Raw genomic sequence first — 25,816 nt, 5'->3', positions numbered from 1 at the left:
ATACATCTTAAATTATAATCTGGCCATTATTATATGATCATCTACAGGTTTCTGATTCACCAAGATTTTACTTGTCTCTTCATTTAATATAAGTGCCACTCTTCTTTCATGTTTTTCATCAGATCCTGAATATAATATTTGATATCCATCTACATATTTCTCTTTTCCAAAGCCTGTCCATCTTGATTCACTTATTTATAAAATATCAGTTGTGTACTGTTCATTTCCTTAACTTCCTATGTCTTTCTAGTTCGAAACATAATTCTAACATTCCATATGTTGCAATTAGTGTGTTTTAGGTGAAAATGGTGACCTCATCTGTTTCAAATGTTCCTGTTTGCTTTGCCCTTGAAATTTCATCCATGCATAATCCTCTTGTTAACTTAAAAAGTAGTTGTTTAGGATCCTGTAAGTCATTGCATATAAGCACCTGGTTGTTGCTGCTTGTAGGCCAGAAGATGCAAAAAACAAATTGTGGATAATATTAATTGATAAATTATTTCAGCAGACACAGAATGGGTATTCATTAAAGTCAAAACATAGAATTTTATTTCAAATAGTGGTCGATTCCATAAATTATATATAATTATTGGTGTTCATCATTTAATTTCACTGAATGAAATTAAGAAAAATCATTATTGAAGACTTCAAGTATTAGGAATGCAAATTGAATGGACACATGGAAGGGAGGAAATTAAATATATGTATCTACGGAGAAAATTTACCTAAAAAAAGAATAATCACACACTCGTGAACTGGGAGCCAGTTAAGCACATGGAATTTTCAATTAAGAAAAGGTATGTGTGAAACTAGAAAGGTGGGGATTATGACAGGCTTAAGGGGCAGCTTTGAGTAGGGTATAAGAAACTGGAAGGAAAGGATGTTAACAATGGCTAGGACGTAGTCACAAAATGTTTGAAGAAAAAATATATTAAAATTGAATATCAAGATTAGGAGAATAAATGAGGTAGGACATCATTAAGCAGAAGCTTTCAAAGAGTTATGTGGAATGAGATTGCAAACTGCTTATTATATTGATGGGATTGTACTGCAGGCAACTGAGGATGCTTAGGATTTGTTGGTGATGTTACAGGAAGTTTATATTGGCATATTGCAATAGTGGGCAAATATCTGAAATGATCATTTGGTTTTTAAGAAACAAACTGAGAAGCAGGGTTAAAGAGGTTATTATTGCTTTAATTAAGTCTTTGATAATAAATATATACACTGTTGTGAACAAGTTGGTTGTTGAGTTTCTTGGAGGTGTAGAAGTGGCAGAGAACATTTCAAGGCACACGACCAAATTGGTGGCTAGTCTGTGGAGTTCTCCTGTGATGATAGAATGATGGTGTGTGAGAATTAAAAAGTTTACTTGATAGATGGAAAAGAGAGAATGATTGAAAATATAAGTTATTAAAAGTATCTCACATGGTAGATGCTAAAGAACTTGATTCAGAGGATGCCCTGAGGGTTGTGCATGAGTTTTTCTAGAAAAACTTAGTCAAGAAATGCATAGTTCTAGAAAAAGTTTTTTTTTTTATGTGAAGAGTAGCGAATGAGCAGAATGTGTTGCTTGAAGTGGTCATGAATGCTCTGTTAATGAATGATTTTAAGTAGAGGGATGACAGAATTTGTGGTAGAGGTGGGCATCTCACAATGAATCTTCAGACTCCACGAAGATACTTATTTAACAGTTGTATTAATAAAATCCTGCTTGTGCAAATACTCACCAATTTGAACAAATGCTACACATCAGTAAATTAAAACTATATTATTACCAAATCATTAACCATTCCATATATCGAAAAAAATTTAGAAACACTTGTAAATACAGTCATGAATACAATCAGAAAATCACCTTTAAACTTCCTGCTCACAATGTGTAATATGGTGTCAGGATCATTGTAACATTTAATTTTTTACAATGCCAGGTACAGATGCAGTTATTTCCTTGGTTAACACAGGATATATCGGATTTCTGCAGCATAAGAGATAATCTTACAGAGATTCCATTGTTGACTCACTGAATTAATTGAAAACAACAGCTATTTTACACAGATTTAAGTTTAAAGTTGGAACTTTTTTTTTTCACTAAAATTCAGTGATATCCAATTTAAAAAAAAAAGGATTTAATTGAAATTTATCAATTAATTATCTTGGTGGCAAAGTATTCTGGAGGCCATTGAAAAAGCTTAGAAATGGAGTACTTTAAATTGAATCAAAGATGATAAAGGTGACATAAAAACTGAAGATAAGGATATTCAAAATGTTTATATTAGTTATTATTATTATGTGACACCTCCAGGGAGTCCAGGGACTCATTGTGGGAGGGCACACTACTCTGCTTCGCTAATTACATCGCATCCTCTCCACTATTACATAATTCTTCAACTACTACCATCAACGCCATCTCTTGCCCATCATCACCAACAACAGTATTATTTGTCTGTAAACTGTGTGTGTTCTGAAGGCCGATTTGTCTGTATGCCGGATGAAAAACACGAGTTTCCAGGAGAAAAAAACCTGCTACCACCGTATGAGATCATTCAAGATTATTAATATTCAATACTTGAATAGGAAAGGCTATCAAATTCCTGAAATGCAGAATAAAGTTATTCAACTAGAATGCTCAAATATGGGGGTATAAAAGTTTTGCAGGGGGGGCTACACTTCATAATTCAGAGTGCTTGGTCAGATGGCTGAATTCCAGGTGATTGGAGTAGAGCTCTCAAAGTTCCCATCATAAAAAGGAGAATAAAGCTAAATGTGACAATTACAGAGGAATTTCTCTACCAAGTGTTCCAGGTAAGATTTATACCAACATACTTGAGAAGATGCTAAGAAAAATTGTGGAAGAGAAACTTGCAGAAGAGCAAGCAGGATTCATACCAAATTGAGGTTGCCAAGATCATTCGCTTTATGACAAGCAGAGAAATTATGGGAATATGATAAGGATCCGTATTTAAATTTTGTAGATCTGAAAAAGGCATATGACAAGGTGCCCAGAGGAAAGCTTTTCAAGCACTACAATTATATGGGATAAATAGCATATTATACAAGCAATATCTATATTTAAGTTGTAAGGCAGCAGTTAGAATTGAAGGAAATGCAGGAAGATGGTTTGATGTAAAATCATGTAAAAACAAGTTACACAATATCTGTACTCTTATTCATCATCTATATGGATTGCATTATGAAAGAAAGTGGAATAGACCTGATATTAGAATCAGAGACATCAAACTTAGCTCTGTGCAGATGCACTCCTGAACACATCCACTGCAAGTCTTCCGGATTCTCTGACTGAATTGAATAACTGCTATAACAAATTTGGCATTAAAATGAGCAATAAAAAGATGAAAACCATTAATATAATTCAGAACATCGAAAACTTGATCTGCATTCTCAATGGAGAACTTATAAAACAAGTAAAACATTTCAGCTATTTAGGCACAGTGTTTTGCCAAGATTGCAAATTAAATATGGAAATAGACAGCAGAATAAGCAAAGCTGGTATGTGGTGAGATCCAGTTGAATAAATTTATATGGAATAAGAGAAATTAGTCAAAATACTAAACAAGCAATATACAAGACACTGTTAAAACCAGTTTTAAGTTATGGATCTGAGAGTTGGGTTAGAAATAAAGCACTTGATCAAAGATTAGAGATCACAGATATTAGATTTCTGAGAAAGATTAAAGAGTAAATAGATAGATCAATGTAAGAATCAGATTAAAAATGAAGATATTAGAAAGGAACTTGATATTTCTAGCATTTAATGTGTAACCAGGGCTAATCTAAGGTGGTATTGTGAACTTAAACAAAATGGGAAAAGAGAGACTAGCAAAACAGGTGTTTGATGCCAAGATTGCAAGAAAAAGATCCAGAAAAGACTAGTGTCTAGGTGGATTGATTCAGTTAGCAGTGCCTTAAAAGAACAAAAATGTTAGATTGACAATATTGGAATACTAACTAGGAAAACACTAATTTGGAGAGAAACTCTGGATAGGATATTCATAATAATGTAAACTTTAATCATGTAGTACTCTGCCATTAGTAGCCTGTACACTCTTTGAAGATACATATCAGGAAATTGATTGGTGATTATTAATCGAGATTCAAGAATCTTTTTTTGTCGAGACAGGCTTTATAAACTCGAGCAATTATATGAGCTTGTTTATAGCAGGCTTTTACAATCGATTCCCACAGTGGAATTCAAACCCATGATCTGTTGGTTGGAGAGTGGGTGTATTAGCCACTCGACTAATCAAGCTAGCTTTGTGTTGATTGGCTGTGGTGTTTTGGCATTGTGCTATGTTAGGGCATTTGCAGAAGCTGCCACTTAGTGATTTGCACATAGGGCTGGTATGTCTACTTCCGTCTACTAGTGTACTGTTTCTTGAATGATAGTGGTAATGTTCTGTGATAAAAGTGGAATATAAGTTACAGAAACGTTGGAAGTAAAATATTTTGTTTTTTGTGCAAGCCCATGGATTTTATCTTATATTTAAATTATCACATTAATCTTTATTGTATTATTTTCTGCAGTGAGAAAATTAAAATAGTATAATCTCTATTCTTCCCCCTCCTCTCCCCTCCCCACAGTCTTGAAAAAAACTAATGTTGAAAAGTAAGTGATATGTGTTATGCTGTTGTAAGCCATTTTAATGTCAGTTTCAAAATTCTTTCCTCTACATTTTCTTTTTCATTGATTTAGTATTTGACAATACCTATTTTAAATAAAATCTACTATACCATAATACTATAAGTAGTATTACTTTTTTAAATTCATCTTAGTGACATACATAACAGTATAAGTTATATATTTGAATCCTGCAATGGATTATAAAGGTAACATCCTTATATCAGAATATTATAAAATATCTTCACAGAGTGGAATATTTAGAAAAGAGTAAACACTTACAAGAGCAGCTTCGGGAACTTAAATCTGAGATTGAAGTACTAAAGGTAGAAGATAAGTTAACTCCGTTGGACAGGATTTATGAAGAAAATGCATTGAGAGGAGAAAGCAAATATTCTACTTTGCGTAAAGTAAGTATTATTTCCATCTTTTACCAAGAAATGACTGTAGTGATATTTTATTTATTAATGCTTATTTTGTTTTCTAATATTTATATATTTTTTAAATAGTCATTATCATCATTTTCTAATAAGCAGCAAAGGGTGTATATGAGGAATGCTACCACATTTATATGAGTTTTTGAATAGTCAGGAAATGATTATTATACGCATTTTAACAATAGAAATTATAGTTTTTAATGTACTAACATGTTCAAGGTGTGACAATTTAATTCCCAGAATGCACCTGTAAAAAACCTGCATTCGGAACTATACGTTAGTGGCTACTCTTCGAAGTAGTCCCTTTGTGCATTTATACACTGGTTTAGACAGGGTTCTCATTTTTGGGAACAGACCTGGAACTTTTTTCTGGAATACTCTTGAATTCCTTTATCACATTATGCTAGATATCAGCAATGTCAGAAAATCTTTGTCCTTTTAGCGCAGTCTTTAATTTTGGAAACAGCTAGGAATCACAGGGAGTTAAGTCAAATGAATAAGCAGGATGACCTAATTCAGTAATTGATTTTTTGGCCAGAAATTCTCTCACAATGAGCACACTATGACTTGCTGTATTTATTGTTGTGATGGATGATCCACTTGTCAGTCCACAATTCAGGGCTCTTTCTTTTATTTTGATTCATTTGCAATTCATCAGCCATTAATCACACACTTAATCGTCTGTCAGACCATACCAAATCTTGCACTCTTTTCACATTTGCATCTGTCATTTTTGTTTTGGCTGCCCACTTCTGGGGTCGTTGTTCACATCTTCTTGCCCACTTTTGAATCTCTTGTGCACTCAAAGACACTTGACTTTTTCAGAGCATCCACACCCTATGCCACTTTCAACAGCTCCAATGTTTCGGTAGCAGTTTTGCCGATTTTCACACAAAATTTGATGTTAGCACGCTGCTCCAAATTTCAATCACACATTTTTATGCCAAAGTTTACGCACAGATCTCTATTGTTTTTGCAATAGCCAACTAGCAAATGGCTTTATTGGCTTGAGTTTCTGCACGCATTAGTTAAAAGATGTACGGACACAATTACTCCCGTGACTCCAAACCAAATCACCACATTGTTCACCCGTTCCAGGAATTAAATTGTCACACCTCATATTAATATATTTAATTAGTAACTATGCTAATTATGATCATTCAGAAGAATTAATTTATTCCATATTAACAATTGAAAATGCTAATGTTATACAAGGAATACCATACAATGAATGGCTAACAACAATTTCAGGTTAATTGCTACATATCCAGAAATGCATTATAACATTTAACTTGTTTTTAATATATTGCTTGTATAAATGTGCATACACATGCACAGCATGTTAATTTACAAACAGTTCATAATAATATTCTCCATCACTTTTAATTGTCATTCATTTTGCAATTAAGATTAACTCAATAACCAAACGAATTCCTCCAAATGTAAGTAATGCCTTCTATGCGGATTCATTCATTCATTTCATTTCAACGGCCGTTAGCCCCTTTTACGGGAAAGTACTGCACCACCTCAATTCCCCCTATTTTTATCTAGGCTTGGGACCAGCATAGCTGACAATTCAGACCTATTGCTGGAGGGATTGTCTTAAGTATTCCTGACTATATCTGTGTGTGTTCACGGGGCCAGTTTGCCTGCTTGTAGGATGAAAAACCCTAGATAAACTGGGGGGGGGAAACCCTGCTGTCCATGCCCAAGACCGGCTAATTTGGTTATGGCTGAGGAAGATCCTTAAGCTCCTCATGTTGTCGATGGGAATCGAACCTAGGACACTCCTTCCCCAGTCATATGGTTGTGAAGCGCATAGCCACCAGGCTAACTGGTCGGACTCTATGTGGATGACTAGACTTCAGTCGTTTGGGTAACATGAGGGTCATAGAAAGACAGCTACAACAAGCCATTGATCACTTTTCAAAATGGGTTCTTGCAAGGTTTCACAGCAGAAGATAGTATGTGGATTTTTGCCACAGACATGGTCTTCATCCTAACCCAGAACTCAGACCAGAACAAACATTAATCCCAGTTGAACTGGAAGCAAAGTTTTTGGACTTATATTTGAAAACAGACTCATTTCCTCCCTCACATATCAGTTACGAGACAAGTAATGATGATCTATGGTTTTAATGACACAAGGAAAGCAAAGGTCATACTGCACCATATCAAAGATTATAATAGTACACAAGGTAAGACAATCACAAACATCCATGCCTACAGCAGGATTTGAACCCATGACCTGTTGGTTGGAGATTGGGTATGCTAATCACAGTGGCATAAACACAATGAACATTCTTTGCAACCTATCTTCCACCTCTTGGAGTGCAGTTAGATGTTCTTTGCTCCATCTGTATCATGCACTTATATGTTTGCACTTATGCACTTGATGATGGATCAGAAGTCTATGCTTCTACCAGGAAGAATACGATTGGTAGACCCTTGTTCACCATCAAGCCATAGAAATCATGGCTGGAACATTTTAAACTTCACTGATTCCTAGTCTGCATGTCGAGGCAAATGAAGCACCTATGTTGCTTCAACATCAACAATTTTTTCTATGATATACTACAAAAATAAAATCCTTACCAGATCATCCCATGTGCCAACTATTTTCTGTCCACAGTGAGAGAATCTGTATATCTTTCAGATTGCCATGTGACCCTTTGGTTTGCTAACAAAAGCTCTCTTACAAGCTATAGATATTGGAGTGGACAACATAGCTCAGACACTACTAAACACACTTCCACTCAGTATACATGCTACTCTGTAGCACCAGCCTGGTTGGCTGAGTGGTTAGCATCTCCTCTCTTCAGTCAAGAGGCTTCAGATTCAAATCCTGCCAGGGGCATGGATTTTTGTGATGTCCAGGTGTAGTATGATCTGTGATTCCTTTGTGCCATAAAAATGAAAAATAACTAACTAACCATATAGCTTTTCTTTTTGCAGGCTACCCAGATTTTCTACTTCTCATGTTGTCTATCAGCAGCTCTTTCAAGCACATAAAAGGAAATATTCTGATTTTGTAAACCAATGCTGTTGGGAAATCATAAGGATATAGCATTGTTCTATATTTAAGTTTTGTAGATGTAGAATAGGCATGTAACTAGGTGCCAAGAGAAAAGCTGTTCAACATAGTGTAAACAGGACATTGTATTAATCAATACATAGTGTATATTTAAATTGCACATTTACTTAGAATTGAGTAAGGTGGAGAAGATGTATGCATTCTATTCGTGCTGTTATCATCTATAGATCATATGAAACAGAAGTGATATTAAAATTGATATCAAAATTGGTTATGTTAATCTCGGCTTGGGAGAAAGAGTGGGATGCAGAATCATTTTAAAAATGAAGATATTATTAAGCTCTATGTACAAAGTACCTCAGACTAGCTCTGTGTACATGTTCAGGATTGTGTATGCAGAGCCAGTGTGAGGTGGTTAGCGTATCCGCTCTCCAGCAAAAAGGCTGTGGGTTCGAATCCCGCTGTGGGCATGGATGTTTGTGATTGTCTGTGGAAATACTAGTGATGGTGGTCGGCGGTAGCTGGCATTGGTGTAGTTGCGATCAGTTGGTGGATTGAGTGGTGGAGACAGAGTTGTAGAGCAGGTGCCTCCCTCGATGAGTCTTTGGACTCCCTGGAGGTGTCAAATAATAATAATTTTAATAATACTGCATGATGATACACCATTGCTACTTATTTATGGAAAATATGACTTCTTCAATGATTTAGCTTTTGGTATCCTAGCTCCCACTGATGAGACCTCAATAAAGGTGGAAACCAGTCTTAATAGTGACACTTGTCACAATGCCTAGCAATTTATTATGGAAATGGTCACCCAAAAGCAGGGAGTGCTGTGTATTAAGGAATTACTGAGAGGCAATCTCATGTGAGTCAGATTTCAGTGTACAAGTAGCCTAGTCATGAAGACACTTCACACATTTCTTTCTTATGCTTGATCAAAGTATTAAAACAAGAATATAATTTTAAATTTTGTAGATTTGGTATTGGCCAAGGATAATGTTCCAAGAGAAACACTCTTTTCAAAATGTTATTTTTATGTGATGTAAATAGGACATTATGCAGGCAGTATGTAGTTTTTACTTGATGTAAGTCAGCCTTTAAAATTAAAGGATGTGCAAAAAGATGGTTTTATGTAAAATCAAGTGCAGAGAAGGCATGCATACTATCTCTACTGTTATTCATTATATGTATAGATCATATTATGGCAAAAACTATCTATTGACATCTAGGCTGGACTGTCTTGAATTGCCTTTGACTTTCAGTGAGACACCAAGATGCTTCCTCATACATTCTGTTTGCATATTAATGGATATGCTTACACACATTGTGTCAGGGTCTTGCTCTATAACTAAATTTACTTGTAGGTGTGTGTGTGTGTGTGTGTGTGTGTGTGTGTGTGTGTGTGTGTGAGGGGTGTTTGTTTTAGGATATATAAGAAATCAATAATTAAGGAGAATCCTATATTTGGTGTGTGTATTTAAATTACTCATCATCAAATTCCTGCCATGTACCTTCAAGGGGTGTACACGATATGACAGTACTACATGAAAAAATTACATCATTACTAACTTCCTATCTACAATTTTCCTCCAAATCAGTCTGTTACTTGTCAAGACTCCAACATTATCAGATCTTATATTTCTATCATCTAAGGCACTTTGTACCATATCAATCCACCTATATCTTGGTCTTCCTCTGGGTCGTTTTCCTGCCAACCTGGCAGAGAACACTTGTTTTGCTAATCTTTCCTCTCCCATTCTATTTAAGTGACCATACCACCTGAGATTAGCTCTGCTAACGCATTCCTGGATGCTGACAATGTCAAGTTCTTTCCTAATATCCTCATTTTTAATATGATATTGCCATTGATGCCATCTGTTCACGCCTCTAATCTTTCTCAGGACTCTCAAATCTGCGGTCTCTAGTCTTTGGTCAAGTGTTTTACTTCTGACCCAGCTCTCAGATCCATAAGTTAAAACTGGTTTGAACACTGTCTTGTATACAGCTAATTTAGTGTTCCGACTAATTTCTCTCTTACTCCATATGAATTTATTCAATTGACTTCCCACCATACCAGCTTTGCTGATTCTGTTGTCTATTTCTATATAGCTACCTAAGTAGCTGAAATGTTTTACTTGTTCCACAGGTTCTCCATTCACAACACAGTTCACAATTTCAATGATTCTGCCTATTTTCATTGTCTTTGCCTTTTTATTGCTGACCTTCATACCATATCTATTACAACAGCTATTCAATTTAGTCAGAGAATCATGCAGACTTGTAACGGATTTATTTAGAAGTATAACATCATCCGCATAAAGCAAAGAGCTGACATTAACATCTCCAATTTTGATATCAGGTTTAATACCACATTCCTTCATAATGTGATCCATATAGATAATGAATAACAGAGGGGATAATGTACATCCTTGTCTCACACCAGATTTAACATTAAACCATCTTCCTGTACTTCCTTCAATTCTAACTGCTGACTTACAACTCAAATAAAGACTAAGTATTGCTTGATATAATGCCCCATTGACACCATATAACTGCAGCGTATTGAATAGCTTCTCTCTTGGCACCTTGTCATATGCCTTTTCCAAATCGACAAAACTTAAATACAGATCTTTGTTATATTCCCATGCTTTCTCGACTATTTGTCATAAAGTGAACATCTGATCCTGACAGCCTCTATTTGGCCTGAATCCAGCTTGTTCTTCACCAAGCTTTTCTTCCACAATTCTTCTCAACCTTTTCTCAAGTATACTTGCATAGATCTTGCCAGGAACTCAGTAGGGAAATACCTCTGTAATTCTCACATTCAGTTTTATTTCCCTTTTTATATATGGGTACTATGAGAGCTCTACTCCAATCATCGGGAATTCGTCCCTCTGTCCAGGCTTTCTGAACTATGCAGTGCAGCCACTCTAAGACTCTTATACCACCACACTTCAGCATTTCTGGTAGAATATCATCTACTCCTGCTGCCTTTCCACATTTCAAGCCTTTGAGCTTTTTCCACTTCAAGTATGGATATGTATTCCTGACTGCATGCCTGGTCAGTGTTTTTTATCACTGTGCTGTCATCACTGCTTGTTTCATTTAGCAGTTTTTCAAAGTAATTACTCCATACTTTAAGGATATCTTTTTCTCCTGTTTTCATGTCACCTTTATCATCTCTAATTCCTTTTACAGCACTCTTTCCTCCATTCCTAAGCTTCTTCAACAACCTACAGAATATTTCGCCACCTTCTTGATATTTATTTTCTATATTCTTGCCAAAGTCCTCCCATGACTTTTGTTTAGCTAGTTTTACACACTGTTTAGCTTTCTTGCATTTGTCTCTGTATTCTGTAAGAGTAAAAGCTGACTTATTTGCCAGGAACTTTTGATATGCTTTCTTCTTTTCCTTCACTGCCTCTTTAACTTCCTGTGTCCACCAGGTAGTTCTGATTTTTTTATCCTTGCACACAACCTCACCACATGCCTCTCTGGCAGAATCAATCAATGTTTTCTTCAGAGTTTGCCACTGAATCTCCAAGGTTTGATTCCTGTTCTCAAACTCTTTCATTTTCTTTTCAATAATCTTTTTGTATTTTAGTCTACAGTTCACATCTGAGAGCTGCTCAACTTTTATTCGCTTTAAAACTTTCTTATATGTTATTCTTTTCAATATGAAATTCAATTTTATCCTGCTCAAGACTAAACAGTGATCACTTCCAATTTCAAATCCTCTGTACACTCTGGTGTCCTGCACCAGGGAGAAAATATCACTATCAACAATAACATAGTCAATGAGACTTTTCTTATTCCTAGCCTCTTCTCTCCATGTGAATTTGTGCACATTTTTATGTTGGAACATGGTGTTAGTAATAACCAATCCATGTCCTGAGCAGAAATCCAACAGATATTTGCCATTATTATTTCAAATCCTCTGTACACTCTGGTGTCCTGCACCAGGGAGAAAATATCACTATCAACAATAATATAGTCAATGAGACTTTTCTTATTCCTAGCCTCTTCTCTCCATGTGAATTTGTGCACATTTTTATGTTGGAACATGGTGTTAGTAATAACCAATCCATGTCCTGAGCAGAAATCCAACAGATATTTGCCATTATTATTAGCTTTGCTCTTTTCTCCAAATTTTCCCAAAATATTTTTCTATGTCTCACAATCATTTCCTACTCTGCTATTTAGATCCCCAATAAGGACCAACTTTTCCTTTTTCATTGTGTCAGTTGCATTTTGTAAAGCCTCAAAAAATTCCTCCACTTCTACCTTAGTAGAACCTTCTGTGGGACTATAGGCACAAATAAGTCTCATTGTCCAGTTCCCCATTCTCATATTTGCCCACATTACTCTACTTGAGACTGACTGCCATTCAAGAAGATTAGCCTCGTATTTTGTGTTGAATACTATGGCTACTGCTTCTTTTCCTTGATTGTCATTGCCTGAATATAACATTTTGTATTTATTGGTCAGAAAGATCTCACCAATTTTGTTCTTTTTTGTTTCAGTCACCCCTATTATGTCGATCTGGTACTTATCTAATTCCTCGGCTAGCTCCATTTCTTTACCATTCAGGCTTCTTACGTTGATAGTACCGATCTTTAACTCTGGTGATGTTGAGTTGGGGTTTGTTTTCAGATTTGTTCCAGTAGCTGACTTTTCGCTGTTCGCCCTGGTTCCCTGGTGAAAACAACGGGGGCCTTGTTTAACCGGGCGACGTCCCAGCAGGCATGAAATTTTGTCATGTTGTACCATCATTTTTTATTTTGGTTTAACCAATAAGAATACAATTTGGTCAGCTAAATCCCAAATTGCCAGCCCATCCTCGTTCGTTCAGTATCAAAGTAGATACCCAACAGGGTGTACCACGAGAAGGTGAGGATTGGACATTAGGTCAGAAGCCCTGGTCGGTTCTCCACATTCCTTTAAAGGCTATGTGGAGGTCTTCTCTCAGTTATACAGCTTTGACTCTTAAGCACCCCCATTTAAATTACTAAAAGGCATAAATTGCAAGGGGATATTCAGTTGTTTGCGGATGATGCGAAGTTGGGAAGGATTATTAGTAATAGTGCAGATGTGGTAGCCCTGCAAGAGGATTTGAATAAGCTAGATAGATGGGCAAATGAATGGGAGTGTCATTTTAATGCAGCAAAATGTAAGGTCTTGAGGTTTGGGAAACATCGATGGGATGCTGCATACTCTATGGGAGGAGTTATACTGGAGGAAGTAGGGGAGACAAGAGATCTGGGGTTGGTGATTGATAGAAACCTGAAATTTAGGCGACATATTGCAAAGGTGGTGAAGGTAACACAGAGGATTGCTGCAATTTTGAGAAGGACACTGACCTGCAGAGATAAAAGAGTTATCAATCCGTTGTACAAGTCTCTGATCAGACCACACTTAGACTGTTGTTCTCAGATTTGGTCCCCAGGATTTGAAGGGGATAAATTAAATGTGGAAAGGATACAAAGATGGTTTCAGGACTGTACAATTTTGGTTATGAGGATCGGCTGAGGGAATGTGGACTGCAGAGTTTGGTGGATAGAAGAAGGAGAGGTGATATGATTGAGATTTTTAAACTGTTGAGAGGTGGTTACAGGGTTGACACTGGGGAGTTCTTTTGCTTGGTTGAACAGCGGGAAGGAGTGATGACAAGAGGCCATCTCTGGAAGTTACGAAAGGAAACTGTGAGCAAGTGGTTTCTTTGCATGGAGGGTGGTTGAACCGTGGAATGCATTGCCTGATGGAGTGGTGAGAGCGAGAACAGTCAATGAGTTTATGGAGTGGTATGATAGTCTTTGTGTTTCTTAGGGGGGGGGGGGGAACCTCCCCTTGATGAGTCTTGACTGACTTTATGTTCTTAGAAAGGACCTCCCACGATGAGTCTTTTAACTCCATGGAGGCCTGAATAATAATAATAATAAAATTTGTGAACTGACATTAATGAGACATGAACCATGTAAAAATGATTAGTAAATATATGGGTGATAAAGAACAGGGGTGAATAGAAATACCTTCATTAGAAGTTAATGAATTACTAATAATTTACAGTAATGATTGTGTGTGTGTGTGTGTGTGTGTGTGTGTGTGTGTGTGTGTGTGTGTGTGTGTGTGTGTGTGTGTGTGTGTGTGTGTGTGTGTGTGTGTGTTCAATGAGAACAAATTCCATGTGATCTTGTAACCTCTGGACATGCATGTTTGCATTTATGATGGCATTATAAACAGTTTTCATAGGGAAAGGAGACGGGGAAAGAGATTTGTTTACAAAATATAAATAACTACCATCACACAAACTTCTAAAAAAATTAAAACAGATGAGATTGTATGGCAGACTAGTGAGTTGGATTGGTGGCTGACTGTCAGATAGGTATCAGAAAGTTTTTATATGTGGATGCAGTATCCCAAAAGAGGAAAGTCACTAATGGTGTGCTGCAGAGGTCGTATCAGGACCATTGTTTTAACTTGTATATGAATGATATCAAAATGGGTTTAAATGGTGATATACAACTGTTTGCCAATTATACAAAATTGGGAAGAACAATGCAGATGTTGTGGTACAGACAGACTTGTACAGATTGTATGAATGGGAAGGTGAGTGGAATTATCATTTCAATGTTGCATAGTGTAAGTTTAATTAATAAGCAATGATGAGGTGCGAAGTATTCACTGGTTGAGGAAACTTTGAAGGAGGTAGTGGCGATGAGAAATCTGAGTGTGGTGGTGGACAAGGACCTGAAGTTCAGGAGCCACATTGCACAAATTATGAAGTAATTACATCAGATAATGGCAAGCAATGATGCTGTGGACCTTAATGTGCAGAAATAAAGAGGTTACATTTCCATTGCTTAAGGCCTTGATCAGGCCTTATATGGATGATTGTGCACATATTTGGTCACCTGGTTTTCATGTTGATGAAGATATGGTAGAAAGGGTCCAAGAAGATTCACAAAGGTGGTAACTTGTCTTTGGAAAGTGAAGTAGATGGATGATGGTTGGTGAGTGGCGGGCATTGCCTGAGTGTGTTGCAATTGTGGGCACATTGAATGAGTTTTATATATGACAACCTATATCTCTCCACAGCCAGTCTCTAAAATCAATGGAGGTCTGATGTTAATAATAATAATAATATTATTATTATGCCATCTATTCGCACAGCCTTATTAACAGCTAACCCAAGCAACACTCGATACACCTATAATTCCTTGAATACTTGCCTCTCTTCTGCATGTTGCACAGCATGATTTATGGAGGTATAAAAGCTTTACAGTTGCCACACTACATAATTCAGAAAGTTGAATTTTGGATTAGTGAAGTAGAGTTCTTATAGCTGCCATCTATAAAAAAGGAAATAAAATTGAATATGCAAATTACCGAGGAATGTCTCTATTTCACGTTTACGTAAGATTTATACTAGTGAGAAACGACTGAAAAAAAAAAAAAAACAATTGTGGAAGAAAAATTTGAGCTCTGTTCAGGCAAAATAGAAGTTGCCAAGATCAGATTGTAGCTGTACAGTACAACTTCCTTGAGTTTCTATCAGCATTTCTTTTTTTCAATAACTAAGTGATTTGTGCCCACAACTACCACTAATTCTGATGTCTCTGCAAAGCATCAGTGTTTTATTGTTCCACCAGGAACTCATGTTTTTCGTAGTTTATTAGTCATCACACCTCTAATGATTGAGTCCCCCATACAATGATATATGATTATCCTTTGACTGCATAATACTAACGTCTTCCAGATGCTTCATTTCACTTTTCATTTTCAGCAACTCTTGCCTGAATTTATGCTTCTACTACAGTCTTGACTCTCACTCCCATTTCTAAACACTCTAATCTATCAATTCGTGTGGTACAGCAGAAGGGAGAATGAAAGAAAATGTGAATTTGGAAAGTATGAAAGTGCAAGAAACTGCAAATAAAAATATGGTATTGTATGGAGATTCAATGATAAGAGATATACTTAAGAACAAGTAATTGAAAGCTCATTTCCCTGGCACAAAAATCAAGGATATTAGTGATGCTGTTAGTTTGCAGAAGGGAGAAGTGAAAGAGATGATTGTTATGGCAGGAACAAATGATTTGAAAGGGAAGAAATGTGCATTTAGAGAAGATATGGAAAGAGTGGTTGAAAGAAACAAAAATGAAGAGTAAGGAAGAAAGTCAAGCCTCATCTCAAAGGAGACAAAGATTCATCTTTACAAGTGCACCAGCCAGTCTATCTTTCTATATTGCTCCCAGACCTGGAACATTTCAATACAAGTAGCAACCAATATTATAAATAGCTTTGGAACTACTTGTCTAAGAAATATCCTAGATTACTCTTCCCAACTCCTAGCAAGATCCTCTAGTCAGCACTGCTCAAAGAAACCAAATAAAATGGCTCGGCCACCAACTCAGACACCCACCTCTGCAACTTTTGATGCTCTGGTCCTCTACACCCTACAGATGGGAAAAGAAAAAGAGGCAGACCCTGGACTCAATATTGGAAATACATCAGCAATATTCTCCCCATCCCCCCCCCCCAACTCTCTGCATCAGAGATCCATCAATTATCATATGCCAGAGAAACCTGGTTTTCCTTCACGTCATAAGAACCTCCTATCTTAGTAATTGGTTTCCCTGTTTTAATTGTAAAATTATAAATAGGGAAACTTAATGAGTCAATGAGAAAATTGTGCAAGAACAATGGAGTGAAGTTTATTGACGTATCAAGTGAATTTGAGATGAAAGGACTTTAATAAGTCTGATGGACTACATTTAAATGGTTTTGGAGAGCTGTTCGTATGGTTCGTATGGCAACTCATATGGTAAAGTATAAGTTCTGCATCACTTCAACTTGAGTATTTACATCTGGGTCTGGCTCCCACTGACGAGACCTCAACAAAGGTCGAAACCGATATGGGTAGTGACCCCCCCCCCCCCCATAATGTATAACATCATACATGTCCGCTAGGAAATGTGTTTGACATCGAAGTAGAGGAAATACTAAGGATAGTGATCAGAGCTTACTCCACCTTTACTACGAGTTTCCCCTGTCGTGAAAGGTTTGCTTATGCTTGGATATGCCGAAACTTTTATAGTTTCTATATTCAGCATGAAACTCTTGTAGTTTCTCTGTTCGGCTTTGAAATAATGTTGGATTCAATATCCACTTAATTTGAATGGTTTTGGAGAGTATTGTTTAGTGAGGGTTTGGAAGTGCAAAGCCAAGAAGACCAAAGATATTAGAGAGGATGCAATCAAGCATATACGTTTGCCCATAATTGAAATAAATGAGCATATGTATAGAAATGATTATGCAGTGCTCAATGTGATTTCACAGGTTTCCAGTTCGAATGAGTTGGTAATGACATTACATAAGGGTAACTGTGAGTGCAAGGAGATGTTGAAATGCATTTTCACGAATCCAAGAAATATCAGGAATAAGAGAGAGGAGTTTCTGGCATTGGTCAGCTTGACTCGACCAAAAATTGTATGGTTGATAGAAAATGATACAGGTACAGGGATAGAATGTAAAGGGTATTGTATTTTCAGGGAGGATAGAAGGAATGGGATGGGGATTGGCCTACATTCATTGTGCTAATATGCCATCTGCTATAAAACAGGGTCCATGTTTTATAGCAGCAGCAGCCAACAATGTATTTTGTCCTGTTTGCCTCTATCTCACACTTGCCAGCCTCAAATGAATCATCTCCCTCAGACCTAAAATTCTCTTTAACTTCTAATTTTGTTGGTTGTAATTCTTCAGCTATCATCAGCAAGCCTTAAATAAATTGGCATTGTGGGCAAAGGATAATGATTGTCATTTTAATGTTGCAAAATGTAAGGTTATACAATTTTGGCTGAAAAGGTTGCATATCGTGTATCAGTATTGATGGTCTTGAATTAACGGAAATTGATGAGGCTAGGGATCTGGGGATAATGGTGGATAGAGAGTTGAAATTCAGAGAGCATGTTGCAAAAGTTAGTAAAATAGCTCAAAGGAATACTTGGATGTTGAAAAACATGCAAACAAGTAAAGATAGAGATGTTATTATCCCTCTTTATAAGGCTATAATTTGACTGCATCTTGAGGACCAGGAAGTGGTAGAGAAGATTCAGAGATGAGGGACCAAGCACATGATCTGTTGAATGCTCCCTATGAGGATAGATTGAAGGTTTGTGGGTTGCAAAGTTTAGTTGATAGGTGGAAAAGATTGGACATAATAGAAATGCTGTCTACTATAGAGTATGGCATCCCAATAATAATAATAATTATTATTATTATCATCTGAGACCTCCTGGGAGTCGGGGACTCATCAAGGTGGTTATAAATCACCCAAACCTGCTGTCATACCTTCCCTTAAATTCATTTACACTAGATGCACTAACTACCCCTAAAGGCAAACTATTCCAATCATTCACTATTCTGTGAGAGAAAAACCTGGCTCTTACCCCTTTCTTGACTGTGAACTAACATAACTCCCATGGTCTCTCCCCACCTTCCATATAAGGAAACATTTCTTCAGACAATAATCTATAATACCCATTCAAAAGTTTATAGGCCTCTATCATATCACCCTTCTTTCTCCAGTTAGCCAGAGTCTGTAATCCACATACTTGCAATCTGTCCTCAATTGGTCTGTAGTTTACTACCTCTGCTTGGAGCCACCTTTATGCAATGGTGCTATCTTACCTTCTTTCCACTCTCTTGAAACTCTGCCAGAGCTGAGACTTAGATTGAACAACTTCATCGGAGGCAATGCCAATTCTCTTGCACATTCATGTAGTACACGGGCTGATATACCATCAGGTCCCACTGCTGTGTTCACATTAATATTTTTAATATTCTGAATATCTCCTGTTCATCTACCTCAGTATTGATATGCATCTCTGAAACATCAGCAACTGTAAAATCACCACACTTTTGCAAAATGATCACTCAGCAACTCAACTATTTCTTCTGGTTCGGTCACTTTCTACCATGAGTATTGTTTAAATTCATCCTGCCATAGTCATTTTTCATCTTACTTGCTACATAATGAAAAACTCTTTTGGATTTTTGGCCTTTTTTGTTAATTCTCTCTCATAATCTGGTTTGGCCTTCCTTACCATACCATACCATTTTCTTCTTGCTTGCACTTTGTACTCCTCATAAGTATGCTGATCACTTTTTTTCTTTGTATTTCCTCCACAGTGGTTTCTTGTTCTTGCAGCTCTTTCTTTATATCCCTACTCATCCACATAATTCCAACTTGGTTTATCCTCCTGACCCTGGGTATGTAGCCTGATACTGCTACTCTCAAGCAATCTCTGACCACTTGCCATGCACTACTGACATTCTTTCCTTGTATTTCAAGCCATGGCACTGTTCCAAGATAACTCCTGAGTCTCTCATAATCACCAGCCTTATAGTTGAACATAAACCCCTTCTTGACAGAGAATTCCATGTTTGGCAACTTCCCAGAACAAGATCAGATGATCACTCTCTCCCCAATCAGAGCGTAGTATCTACCTTGGTTATGAATACATCTTTTGATACTATTATCAGATCCAACATCTTCAAGCCCCTTGTCCCCCCCCACCTCTATAACATGCTGTTTCATGTAAGTATCCCTTAGCAACTGTATATATATATCCCACTTCTGTCTTGCCATTTCCCCTTTCCTCCCTCAACTTGATGTCCCCATAGTTAAAGTCTTCCATAATAATTGTTTAGCCTACACTCATTGTACTAATCTGCTGATACATAGCATCTACATCTTCCTCTTGACCCCTGGTCTATAGCAGCAGCCAACAAGATATATATTTTGTCTTATTTGCCTCTATCTCACATCAGACAGCCTCAAATGAACCATCTCTCCCAGACCTAAAATCCTGTTTAATTTCTAATTTTGTTGGTTATAATTCTACAGCTATCATCAGCAAGACTCCACCTCCTGTACTATTCCTGAAAATACAATATCCTTTACATTCTATCCCTGTAACTATATCATTTTTAGTCACCCAGGTCTCATGGATGCTTATAATTTTGGCCTTGATCTTACCAATGCCAAAAACTCATCACCTCCCTCCCTGATACTTCTTGCATTCGTGTACGTGCATTTTAACATCCCTTTGTATTCCTTTATCCTAGTGTAATGTTATTACCAACCCATTCAAATCGAAAACCTATGGAATCCCATTCTGCATTGCATAATCATTACTGTTCACATTTATCACTGGGATGGTCAGATGCATATATTTGATTTTATCCTCCCTAATATATCTATTCCCTGGGGAATTTATACAATTTAGAAATTACCCAAAACACTAAACTAGCAATGTACAAAACAGTATTCAAACCAATTTTAACTTGAGGATCTGAGAGTTGGATTAGAAATAAAACAGTTCATTAGAAACTATCATTATTGTAGTTCTGAGAAAAATTAGAGAACAGATAATGTCAGTGGCAGTATCATATTAAAACCAAAGATATTAGGAAGGAAGGAACTTGGCACTGTTAACATTCATGAATGTGTGAACAGAGCTAACCTCAGGTGGTATGGTCACTTAAAGAGAATGGAAAGGAAAAGTATTTGATATCAAGATGGCAGGGAAAAGACCCAGAAGTGGATCTAGGTGGATTAATGCAGTCAGATGTGCCCTGGTAGACAAATATGTAACAGTATTTCAATGCCTTCAATTGATAATCTGATTTGGAGGAAAACACAATATGAATAATAATGTAAATTCTGTGCTAATAAAATATATTACGTGAGTTTTTATCCATTATTATAATTATTTGGAGTTACTGAGAACATGAGGTCACAGTCGGGAGTATTGGTGGTGGAAGAAAAGAAAAGATAAGTTATTTGGTATAGATGAATATAGCGTTTATGTATATTTATATATATAATACAGTGTTTATATAGCATTTATATATAATTAAAGATTACTTTAGTAATTCCTCGGCAGTAAGGAATGATGGTGGATTCAGCTGCAATCGCAAAAGGCGTGTCACCAAGTGCTCCGCTATTTAAGAACTTTATTATAAGTAATATAATAAGGGACTTGGTGACACGCCGTTTGCAATTGCAGCTGAATCTGCCATCATTCCTTACTGCCGAGGAACTACTAAAGTAATCCCAAACAAAACCATCTCCGAAACTTTCACAGTCACTCATGCCTTCCACACTATCGACTATTAGTTTCTCATTCGTATTTTTCTTCATTCTCTCCTATCACGCTACTCGTCTTCCGATATTCATTTCTCATTCATGGAGCAACTAGGTCAGTTATCAATATATCTAATTTTTCCCACTGCCTGAATTTTGCACACATACGCACTCCACTCCCTCTCTCACCAGCCACATATCCAACTCCCGAGACGCATACATGCCGCAAGCACTTCATGCCACAAAGTCCTCCACTATTTAAGAACTCTATTATAAGTAATATAATAAGGGACTTTGTGGCATGCAGTGCTTGCGGCATGTATGCGTCTCGGGAGTTGGATATGTGGCTGATGACAGAGAGAGAGAGGGTGGAGTGCGTATGTGCGTAAAATTCAGGCAGTGGGAGGAAATAAATGAATTAGATATATCGATAACTGACCTAGTTGCTCCATGAACAGGAAATGAATATCGGAAGATGAGTAGTGTGATAGGAGAAAATGAAGAAAAAATACGAATGAGAAAATAATAGTCGATAGTGTGGAAGGCATGAGTGACTGTGAAAGTTTTGGAGATGGTTTTGTTTGGGAGAATGAATTTCGATTAAGAGTGACTGACTTGCAGAGAGAGAGAGAGAGAGAGAGAGATGAGCTGAAAGAGGAGATTGAATGTCTTGTGAATGAGATGAGAAGTATGAAAGATGAGATTAGGAGAATGGGAGAGATAAATGCAATGCGAATCAGAGTGGGGGGGGAAGAGTTTTGGGAATGATAGAAGAGGAGAGAACAGAAACAGTAGGAAAGAAGGAATGAGAGAGAGGTATGGGAATCTAGAAGAGGAGAGAATGGAAACAGTAGGAGAGAGGTATGGGAATGCTAGAAGAGGAGAGAATGGAAACAGTAGGAAAGAGGGAATGATGAGAGCTATGGGAATGGCAGAAGAGGAGAGGGAATGAGAGAGACATATGAGAATGATAGAAGAGGAGAAAATGGAAACGGTAGGAGAGAGAGAGAGAGGTATAGGAATGCTAGAAGAGAGAATGGAAACAGTAGGAGAGAGGGAATGAGAGAGAGGTATGGGAATGCTAGAAGAGAAGAGAATAGGAACAGTAGAGGAGAGGGAATGAGAGAGATGTATGGGAATGATAGAAGAGGAGAGAATGGAAACAGTCAGAAAGAGGAAATGAGAAGAATGCGAGGGAGTGCTGGAACCAGGGACAGAGTGATGCAAGGACAGCAGGTAAGTAGGGGAACACAGAAAAAGGGTTAGAGGAGAGAGAGTGAGTGATGCAGGCGAGCAATAAAGGAACAGAGCGGTTAGAGGTATGATGTACAGAGACTCGATGATCTGCGGTGTGCAAGATAGGATTCCAGAGGTGTGTTTGCCTGGAGGGATGATAGAAAATGTGGCTATGGCAATTAAGAGGGGTGAAAGGATGGGCAAAATTATTGTGATGATGGGCACGAATGACTTGAGGGGCGGTGTAAATTGGGTGGCGAGAGATCTGAGATTCTTGCTTGAAGTTATGCAAAAGAAAACGCAGAGAGAGAAGTGTGTGTGTGTGTGTTACCCAGGTATGATAGTGATGAGCTGAGCAGAAGAGCAGCAATACTGAATCACATAATAGCCAGAATGTGTGAGAAGAGAGGATTGGAATATGTGGATGCTTAGAAGGCATTTGAGGACAGAATGGAACTGTATGCTAGAGACTGCTTGCATTTGAATAAGGAAGGACAAAGGCATCTGGAAAGATTGTTGTTTTCTGAACGAATCAGTGTGTTAATGCAGGGAAACTAGAATTCCCAGGGTTGATGGTAGCAGGGTGGCCTCTTGTGGGAATGGGGGAAGGGGGACGACATCAGGTAACATTGAGCCCAGGGGGGGTCGAGAGGGGACAATGATAGGTATAGAAGCAGTGACATTTTTATGCTCTATACTAATGCCAGGAGTATCCGAAATAAAGGAGATGAATCAACCTGGCCAAATATTATTGCGATCTCCGAGACATGGTTGATGGAGGATGATATAATAACCGGAATTGAAGTGGCAGGGTACAGCATTTTTCGGCAGGGTAGGAAAGGAAAACGTGGTGGTGGAGTACTGCTTATGATAAGTGATGACTTATATTCTCTAAGAGTGCCGGCTTTGGAAGGCAGTGAGACAAATGGTTTTGAAAGCATATGGTGTGAAGTAGAAGTGGCCAAGACTGGATATTTAGTGGGGTGTTGCTATAAACCAGGGAGCACAGAGGGTGAGGACCAGGAGATGTTTAGGCAGTTGACCTTGGCAAGTGCAAAAAGAATGATTGTTATGGGAGATTTTAACCAGAAGAGGAAAATGCAAGAAGGGGATAGAATTTCTGGAATTCTTGAGGGACAAATGTCTTCGTAATAGCGGGAACAAGAGGTTCAAGAGTTTTGGGTTTGGTCATAGCATCAGAAGAGCTGATAATAAGTGAGATGATATCTCTCCCACCAGTTGGAGAGAGTGACCATGTGGTTTTGACTTGGAAGATGAACAGACATGCAGGTGTATCAATGAAAAGGGAACGTATGTGGAATTATAAGGTGGGCGATTATAATAGTCTTAGGTATCAACTAGGGGCAGTTCCATGGAGGGCAGAATTGGAAGGCCAGGATATCATTAGTGCTTGGGAAATTGTGAAAGGTTATTTGTTACCAGCAATAGTAAGCTGTATTCCACAAGTGAAGAAGTGGACACAATTTGGTGTAAAGGGGATGACAAACGATATCAAACAGGAACTGCAGTTGAAAAAGAGATCGTGGAAGAAATATAAGGAGAGGGGTGGAGGACAGATACACGAAGAATATAAGACACAAGCCAGGAGAGTTAACAGAATGGTGAGGAAGGCAAAACTGGAATATGAGAAGAGATTGGCACTAAGATCCAAAGAAAATCATAGGGAATTTTTTAGCTATGTGGCCAGTAGGTGGAGAAACGATTGTGGAAGAATGACATTGCGGGATAAAAATGGGAATAGAGTGACTGATGCAGAGGAAATAGTAAAGTTGTTCAATGAGCACTTTATTGGAGTATTTCATCCTGGAGGAGGTTTTAATACTAGAGGGATAGGGCAGGTTTAGAGGTGCAAGAGTAGAGTGTGTTCCAAATACTGAGTACTCTGGATACCAGTATATCTGTTGGACTGGATGGTATTTCACCACAGGTTTTGAGAGAATGTGCTGAAGAACTGACAACTCCGTTGACCTGGCTTTTCAATGAAAGTCTGCCTACAGGAAAGGTGCTCAGGGAATGGAAGGAAGGTAAGATAGTGCCATTGCATAAGGACAGTAGTAGACTGTAAGTGCCTAATTATAGGCTAGTTTGTGTGTCATCAGTAGTGCCATCCATCTTATATAGATCCTTTCGCCCATCAAACTCACTCCACGCCACTCGTCATACATAACTCACGCATAAAGTCATTTGCAATTATGGCCCTCCTTTTAAACATTTCACTGTCATACCGTGGCAAAAGACTAATTCTAACTCTCTCACTCTTTTCTTTTGCTACCTCAAACAATTTATTCAGGTCTTCTATCATTTCCATTTTATCTCCTTTCAAATCATTCGTACCTGCCACAACAATCATTTCTTTCACCCTTTCCTTTTGCTCTCTAATAGACTCAGTTACGTCCTTTATGGTCGCACCAGGTTGGTACGATTTTGTCAAATCCTCTACTAACACACCTCGTACTAACGAGTCTCCATACAGCACTCTATCCTTCATTTTGTTCATGTTCACATTCATATGTCTATTTTTCCTGTCATACCTTTTATTATTGGTTGGTTCATTCAGTCTACTTTTGTTCATGCACTCTAGCTGCTGTTTTGCTCTTTCTATCGCACTATTCAACAACGCGATCTCACTCAATGCATCTATCTCATCTTTTTTATTCTCTGAGAAACCATTTATACTATCATTCACACTTTCTACATTCACACTCTCACAATTTTCATGTACAACCTTGCCGTTTCTTGTCATATCCCTATTTCCTTCATTCTGAAGGTTGACAAAAATATCACACTCACGATCCGAAATACACTTCAATTCCTCATTCTCCCTACATTTTCTACACACATTCAATCCTTTATTATCATCTAACCACACTCCGCAAAGCGTACATTTCACAGCTAGTACACTGACTCATTTCTTTTATGCTACCGTTCTTTGATAACGATGGCGAACCATCATTACTGGCCGCCATTTTCCTTCGCACAGGTTTCATACTTATTTGCAACGTGTTTTGTCAAATTATACGTTATAACACACCAAAAACAGACGCACTAAAATACGCAAGGCAAACAAAACAAAACTACACAATATTAAGTAATTTGTATCGATAACTGAAAATGATACTTATCTTATCTGGAGCTTGCACGAACACTACACATTACGAATTCATCTAGCGGCGACTTCCCGACATAGATTATGTTATAAAACACTTTAGTAACACTAACCACGCTAATAAAGCTCCAATAAAGCTACCAAAATTACACACTTAAGTCCATTAAATTGAATCCAAAACATCAATAAA

General features: G+C 37.5%; 1 protein-coding gene across 3 annotated transcripts in view; it reads left to right on the top strand.

Moving 5' to 3' along the window:
* The window catches only part of Mer (ezrin/radixin/moesin family protein merlin), a 488,739-nt gene that overhangs the window by 410,932 nt on the left and 51,991 nt on the right, over positions 1 to 25,816 (top strand). For all 3 annotated transcript variants that reach the window (XR_016548261.1, XR_016548262.1, XM_090392086.1), the window contains exon 14: positions 4,890 to 5,049. Coding sequence is in view for 1 of the 3 variants with exons in the window: in XM_090392086.1 (XP_090248212.1) it covers positions 4,890 to 5,049 (160 nt within the window). In the remaining 2 variants the exon portion in view is untranslated. The remainder of the gene's footprint in view (positions 1 to 4,889; positions 5,050 to 25,816) is intronic.

This window comes from Typopeltis vanoorti, chromosome 4 (assembly GCF_054136105.1).
Source record: "Typopeltis vanoorti isolate ZY-2024b chromosome 4, IOZ_Tvanoo_1.0, whole genome shotgun sequence".
Lineage (NCBI taxonomy): Eukaryota > Metazoa > Arthropoda > Arachnida > Uropygi > Thelyphonidae > Typopeltis > Typopeltis vanoorti.
Note: the sequence above shows the minus strand (reverse complement) of the source record. Positions and strands in the feature narration are given on the sequence as shown.